Source organism: Branchiostoma belcheri, unplaced genomic scaffold (genome assembly GCF_001625305.1).
Source record: "Branchiostoma belcheri isolate BF01 breed outbred unplaced genomic scaffold, Haploidv18h27 scaffold452, whole genome shotgun sequence".
Taxonomy (NCBI): Eukaryota; Metazoa; Chordata; class Leptocardii; order Amphioxiformes; family Branchiostomatidae; genus Branchiostoma; species Branchiostoma belcheri.
The window spans coordinates 43,110-51,207 of NW_017804079.1; the positions used below are offsets into that span (position 1 = coordinate 43,110).

Genomic DNA, 8,098 nt, shown 5'->3' on the forward strand with positions numbered 1-8,098 from the left:
GTGATGTTGACCTTGTTTCTGTAGGTCAATGGTTTGCACTTCTGTGTTTTCTTAGACTGAACTGAAGGTTTGAGGGCTTTGTTGAAGGTCCAGTTTTGGTAGCCACACTTGGCCAGGGCACCTCGGAGGTGTCTATGTTCGTCTATTTTAGATTTTTTCTGAGGAGAGCAGGAGTTGTCTGCGTGAGAGTTTTAATCACTGCTAGTTTGCTAGTGTGTTCCAATGGGTTGTGGGAAGGCCAGGTATTGATCAGTGTGGGTTTGTTTCCTGTTATATTTCAAAACAAGAGTTCCACGATCTCATACCTTCGCCAAATGATGTTAACCCTTGCGGTTGACAAATCATACAATTTTAATCATTGATTTCACAGATAAGAGCCTCATTTGCATGGATTATATCAGTTGATCATATTCTCCACTCAATGATAGCCTTATCTTAACAAAAAGGCTATTATAGCACTTCCTCATAAATTATGCAAATGAGGTCATGATTTGAATAAAGTCATAAAGTGAAGGGAAGAAGTGAAATGAGTTTGGGCCCCCGAGTGGCTAGTTCTGGAACTGCAGGAGTGTTTGTTGAAGAATCTCCAAAGGAGGATAATTCAAGAATCGGTTGACGGATTGTCATGATTTTTTTAAATGTGAGTAGCTGAAGTGATGCTTGACATAATTAGATTATAATTATGCAAATCAGGAGCTTATTTGCATTGTTAATGAGGAAATTCTATTAATCTGCTTCATTTGATAATAGGACTATGAAACATTTGTGACATGTAATTGAGAACGAGAAAAATATCTGAGGGTATAGATAATGTAAAGACCTAATTTGCATAATTAATGAGAAATTGCTACAATTTCATAGTAGTAACTGCTGGGAATTCTATACTTGCCAAATTTGGAAGTTAGGTGAAGGTGAACATCAATTAACATTAATCATGACCTCATTAGGTCATTTGCAGGATGTGTGCTAGAATAGCCTTTTTGGAATAGGGAGGAAGAATGAGTGAAAAATGCTGTGCTTCCAAGCAAATGTTTGCCTTTCTACCGGTAGTTGCCATTTAGAACTTTAAAATTTATTCATCCTGCCTCCGCCTTATGCTAGATATCAGTTAGCTTAAGGAATTGATGAAGAAGAAGGAATTCAAATGAATCTGCAAGAGGGCCTTGAGATTGATCAGCTCTGTTGTCTTGCAGGCAGACTGGACTGTTTGGCCTCCAGCACAAGCTGTCAATTTCTACTTCGTGCCGAGCCACCTTCGCGTGATCTACGTCAACACCATCACACTAGGATGGGACACCTATCTGTCATACGTCAAACACAGGGTACACTTTTCTCTTATACATGTGCGATGAAAGTATAAAGTCATGAAAGCAAAGACCTTAGCCTTGAATGTAGAATGTTACCACTGTAAGTGGAACAGTCATATTCCTGATTCCTTGTATCATTGTGTTTTTACTTGTTGCGTATTTCCTGCAAAAGAAAATCTCTGTCTTTCTCTCGCTCCTCTCCCTCTGTCAGTTACTCTCAAAAGACTATGACTTAACTGCACAACAACAGGATGGTACAGTGCCCAATTTGTTTACAAAATGGAATCTAAGCTTAAAAGGGTCCTAAAGTCCAGAAGGAGTGCTACATGTATTTTCCTATAGAATATGCATTCAATGAAAACATGACTAGCTAACTCTACAGAATTTTGCTTGTGCTACTTGAGAGGTGCATATTTGGAAGTGATATTAATATCATTTTCCCCCATGCTAAACCACAATTGATACTGATTGATCTGGGAACTTTGAATTCCACAAAGCTCATACACTTCAACTCAATGTTTATTTTCAGTGAAAACGATAGGAGACAAGCACACCAATAAGCTGATTATTGAAATCTTTGTTGTGATGCTTCACTCTGTCTTCGTGGGGTGATGGGGCCTAGGGCCTCATCACTGAGAATTCTGTGTAAGCATCCGCCCGTGACTTCCGCCGCCACTTCTGCCGAGAGCTGACAGAGGTCAGCACGGCTACACTTCTCTCCCCAGTATGTGCTTCACGGCTCTGCTCGTCTCTCCTCAGTACATGTATCTGCACGTGTCTCCACAGCATCCCAATACCTCCCCAGGTATTTGCACGCCTCTCCCCAGTCATATCCGAACAAGTTGCGTGCCCCAAACAAAAGACACGTCCACTGGTACTTTACCATGACAAGTATGACGTTGATGGAGCAAGTAGCGGATGTCACCTGGGAAATAGAGGAGCTCAAACTGAACCTGGAGGATGACCACCCCCTTCCCTCCAACAAAACATCTCGCCGCCTCACGGAAGAGATCTTGCAAGACTCGGACGGACAAAGTGAAACACAGTCAAGCAGAAGGGGTCCGTACCTTCAACTCTGCTCCTTCGCACAGCAAGGGAGCTGTTCGAAGTGAACTAAAGGATTTGAAGGAGCAGTAATTCCGCCAACTTCAACCAGCGGCTGCGCAGGTTGTCACCAAGACAGACAACTCATTAGCTGTAGAGAAACCATGTGCTAAGTACCAGTTAGGTCTCTGCGCTTTCTAAGGAGACCATGCAGGGCAGTACGGCATCCTGATGCACAAGTGTAAGCACTGCCCGGAGTCCCGTCCTGATGTATCTGCCCTTCATCCAGCAAAAGACAATACCACGAAAAAACTAAGAGGGACAAATAGCAGGCTGCAAAAGCCCTTCAGGCATGACTAGACTGCTTCAAACATGACCCGGCAAGCACATTGACAAACGTTGCATCACATATTCCATCTTCCCTTCTGACAAGCAAGGCGTCATCCATAGCTGTAGAATTGCCTTGATAGAACCCTTTTGCTGTTTCCCAAACTTTTCAACTATGTAGCCCTCCCTCCCAACAGTTACACATCACAACGAATGCTGACCACGGCTCTCCTCACCTGACAAATCTCAGCACATGTCGGCGTGTCCTTTGATGGCTTTACCTCTGCTGAACAGACTCTCGTTGGAAAGTAAAGTCATCTGGTGCCCAAACCCCTGTCTTCTTTATTGCCCACAGCGTAAGTCATCATAGACTGGATTTCCTTTACTTCATCCAGGTGATCAATGAAGTTGATCCTACGTTTCCCTCTTTTGTAGGTTCCCAAAGGACTAGCTTGGAGGCTATAATATCAAGTTGTCTGGTGATATGCAGTGATATGCCAGTTTCAATCTGCGTGTTTTGATTTTCTCGATTTATTTTTTGACAGCATCTTCATTGAACAGATAATTAGATTATGGTACTTATTGAAAAGATAATTAGATCATTTGACAACTTTTCCATCATTAAAATTTTCAGCTTAAATGAGACACCAAGGAGGCCAATTGTTGATAAGATATCAAAGAACACAAAACAATACAATTTTTCTTATCACGCTTGAAATCATGTCTGTAACATAACTTGTCTGGCAAAACATAGACATCAATGGGGTAGCGTGTTGCATTCTGGATAGTTAGAGGGTATTTCGGGAGTTAGTGGCCTCATCGTGGTGCCCCAATGTCCCCATGTGAGGTGAGATCAGGTGGGGAGTTTGTCCTAGATTCGATGCATTTCAAGACTTGCGCACATAATGGGTATTTTATCGTATACTGTATACTAGTATATATAATATGAATTTTTGTCTTCCTAAATTAATGTCTGTTGGAAATAGCACTCCCTTCTGAACTTTAGAACAAATTAACATCTAGATACAAAAATAATCGAAAGTCCAAGGTCCTGGTCTTAACAAAAAAAAATTGTTTTCAAGTACTTCAAAGTAATTCCTATTCACACCAATCAGTCATGATATTATGGTTTATAGGGCAGCACCCATCTCCACTTCCTTATCTCTTGGGCCACACATCTCTTTAAGCGATAATGCTACTGTGACAGTGCTCAGGAGACTGGTCCACTGTGTGTTCACAGAGTTTGATTGATCGTATCTCTCTGTGCCATTATATGTGCATTATGTGATATCTAAATAGTACATTTGTATGTATCATGTGCCATTATGTGTGTCTGTGTCATCATATATCATTGAAAAGCCTGTTTATTGTCTTTGCATTTTTTTCAGGATGCCAATGGAAAGAAGGCAGCATTGCTTGAGAAGAAAGACGTCATTCTTCAACCAAACGTAGAGCTAAATGGGAACATCAAGAAAGCTCAATAGCAAACATTCTGGTGCCAACAAAATTACTGCTATCAAGGAAACCATGTCATGGGTTGATTCCTTTATAAAGGAGTGGAGAAATTTCTGTGAAGCTTTCCTTTTGGTGGTCTTAAAGGTGGTTCTCAAGAGCAGAAGTGATTGTTCTGGTTCAGTAGATACTAATTAATGAATCCCCTCAAGTATTAGCAAATTGACATTTAGTATACGGCATCAATATTCTTGTAACCCCCCAAGTATCCTCCAGATCAATTACAGCCAGGTGAAACATATTATTTTCCCAAACAACCATTGCACAAACTTCAAAACGGCAGTTATTAATTTAAAAGTCTTGGGTTGATCTTCAAAATTACGTTTGCAATGTGTTTCTGGATGGCACCTGTGCAACTTTGACTTTGATCTCAGGCAGTTATCCCATTGAAACCCATGATTAAACTAGAGTTCCACAATCTCATACCTTCGCCAAATGATGTTAATCATTATGACTGACAAAGGATCCTTATTTGCATGAATTATATCAGTTGATCATATTCCCCAAAGACAGCCTTATTTCAACAAAGAAAGCCATTCTATCATTTCCTCATAAATTATGCAAATGAAATCCTTATTTGAATAAGTTATGTTTAATGACGTTCACTTAACTTTCAAATGCCCCAAGTATGAAATTCCAGGCAGTTACCATTATGGAATTATAACATTCTCTCATTAATTGTGCAAATTAAGTGTTAATTTACATAATCACTATCTGCCTGTGTTTCTCTCGTTCTCAATTACATATGTCACAAGCTTGAATAGTCCTATAATTTAATGCAGCTGATTTATAGAATTTCCTCATAAATTATGCAAAATACATCCAGATTTGCATAATTGTAGCACAATTATGTCAAGCATCACTTACATGTAAGCTACCATTTGTACAATGATTGAAAACTTTCCCTTTTTAAAGTTGTTTTAATGACAAATTGATGTTGTGATAGTTGGCAGTAAAGTTAGCACCATATAGGTATCATTTCTTGTTTAATAGGGTTTACATATATGTATGATGTCAAAATTTCAAAATATAGGAATTTTTTTTTTGGTCCCGCCTTGTTTTTTTTTTTCGCCCTCTCGCATTAGATTTGGAGTCTGCAGAGGATGTCATCCATAAAATTTACTTACTGTGGCCTTATCCTCTTTTGTATATTTTTAAAGAAATGCCCCTGCTGTTCATGAGCAAGCCGCTAGGGGGTTCAAACCTACATGTACGTCACTTCTTGACCAGCACAAGTACTACCTACCACTCACATTTTGTGCCCCTAGCATGTCAAGATCATGAGATATCAAAACCAGAAGTTCTGCTGCAGCACCATAACAAGCTGCTGTGGGGCCCAAAATCTAATCGTTTTGAGGTCTCATCAAGACCTACCCACCTACCAAATATGAAGACAATCCATGTAAGCCTTCTTGAGTTATCGTGTTTACAGACACACAGACAAATGCCGATGAAAACATAACCTTCTTGGCGAATGTAAAAATGCTGCCCTCAAAAAAAAGCATTAGCTGTTACAAAATCCAGGGGTGATCTTGAGAATAAGGTTTGTAATGTGAGTAGATAGCTGTTCGTCAGTTTTCCACCTTAAATTTCCTCTTGCATTGAGCCAAAGAATGACCTAGATCTTCAGCAATTATCCCATTGGAATCCATGCTTAAGGTGGGCATCATTTCCATCATCCCCACACATTGGTCTGCATGGAGGGGTACTCAATTCTAAAAGGTTCAATTCCTTGAATTGTACAAATTTGGTTGATTTTGTATCAATGAAAGTGTGTTGTTTTAGAAAATTATAACGGCTCTTGAGACTGCCTTTAAAGATGTTTGATTCAGAAATTTTGAAAATTTAATCATACATCCATTTAACTTTTGTTGTGTTTTGTAGTTTACATGACTACTGGCTAAAATAAAAAGAAGTTACCGGGGGTGCCCTAATATCGCTAGCTTTTCACTCGCTTGAACTCATGATGTTCCATCGCTAGAGAATGGTCAGTATCTGATGATTTGATTTTGAAAATATTAATTTAAAGAACATACTTAATAAGAAATGCATTTAATAATAATAATACTGTTCATAAGCTCTTCATGCCTGCATTACCAGTGGCAAACGCTGTGAGATGTTTTCATGAATGTACCTTTGTGATGTGCTAGACACCATGCCCTTATGCCCACTTTAGGCTGGGAACGGTATACTAGATAGTACCATTCTCAAACCCTTAGAAACCCCTTGCCACCAGTAACGGTTTGTCTTTAGACCAGGTTGGAAGCATAGAGGGCCACCTGTCGCATGGCATATTTCAGGTCAAAATGGCATCAGAATACCCACTTATTTTGTCTTGTGACACTAATTCATGTTTTTACTTTTTGCTATCTACATTTTCTTGCATTGTCCTGCATTGAGACGTTGAGTACTCACTCAACAAAGAAGGTGACTGAGGGCACATGTGCAGGGACGGGCAATTCCCAGGCTTGAACCCAGCTTTCTTTTCTTGACGCCAGTAATACATGTAGCACAGGCCAGACAGTGCTCCAGATCCTTCAGATCCTAGCAAAGTCAGTGGCAAAACACATGGCACCCTTATGCATAATAAGATCAGTAAAAAAATCCTGCAAAGTTAGGGCACATGCAAAGTAAGGGCACCCCCCAATATGGTCAAAAAATCCTTACATTAATTGGCAAAATTGTTGACATACCTGATAAATGGATAATCTCAGGACAGATTGAACAGTCAAATTTCTCTATATCACAAATTCTATGACCAAAAGTGTGAAGTTTGGAAAAAATACCTTTTGTCATCTTTTGATTCTTAAAGAGGTCTCCAGAAGAGAACTCCAGAAGAGAGTGCTATATCCCCATAGATTATGCTTAAACGAATAACGTTACATAACTAAAAGAATTTTGCTTGCACAAGTTGCTTGCCACATTTTGTAAAGCGATATCATTTCCCCCCCATGCTAAATCACAATTTATACATCGTGGAACTTTGGATTATGCAATGCTCATACACTTCAAGTCAACATAATTATTTTTCGCAAAAATGATAGGAGACAAGCTGATTATTGAAGAGTTACTTATTACATGTCGATTGAATAAATAATAATTTCTGTAAATTTGGTCAAGCCACCACTCAAAACCAAAGTGACAGCATCCTCCATCATGCTGAGACTGGATTTCCTTTTACTTCATCCAGAATTGGTTATTCTCCAATCTAAGGTTGTCTTGAGAAGCAGTGGATGGTTGTTAATAATATTTATTGGATGGTAAGTGGCAGCAAAAATGAGTTTAATAATGAGCCTCCTAGCAGCTATTTAAGGTATTAGGGCCAATTGTTGATAACCTATCTATGAACCCAAAATTTATGCCAGTAATACATGTATGTATATGATTGTCTGTTATTTTGGGGGGCAAAACATGTTGGGAAGCACGGTGCATTCTGCGATGGTTTAAAGGGCATTTGGTGAGTTTATCTTTAAAAATTAATGAAATAAATGGAAAATAGCACTGTCTCCCTTCTGGACTTTAAAGACCCCTATAAGGCATGACAAAGTAGCATTGATTTTAACTCCTTGTTATAAGCTTATAATGTGCAATGCTCTGTTGTTGTAAAAGATGTTACTGTATAAACATATATATATGGTGCTCTGCTGACGTATCACTCATGATAACCGTATATGGTTTTTCAACCTGGAGAAGGACGCGGTACAAGAAAAACAGAAACAAGACATGTTACTCTTGTATGTTAACTCTTGTCAACAGGAATATCACTGCTATCTCCACTCTTCCGCACTTGAATCTACAAACTTGAACTGGCAGTACAGAAATGGCAATCTTAAAGCAGATATTGGGGTGAGAGATTATCACAAGGACGTAGGTTCCTATCAGAAAAGCTTTGCTGTAAACATACTAGT

The 8,098-nt window shown here is 39.2% G+C and overlaps 1 protein-coding gene across 1 annotated transcript in view; it reads left to right on the forward strand.

The window, feature by feature from the left end:
* LOC109478868 (mpv17-like protein 2) overlaps positions 1 to 4,679 on the forward strand; it is a 31,221-nt gene extending 26,542 nt beyond the window's left edge. The window contains exons 4-5 of the mRNA XM_019780683.1: positions 1,194 to 1,322; positions 4,067 to 4,679. Coding sequence (XP_019636242.1) covers positions 1,194 to 1,322; positions 4,067 to 4,162 — 225 coding nt within the window. The 3' untranslated portion in view covers positions 4,163 to 4,679. The remainder of the gene's footprint in view (positions 1 to 1,193; positions 1,323 to 4,066) is intronic.
* The last annotated feature ends 3,419 nt before the right edge of the window (positions 4,680 to 8,098 follow it).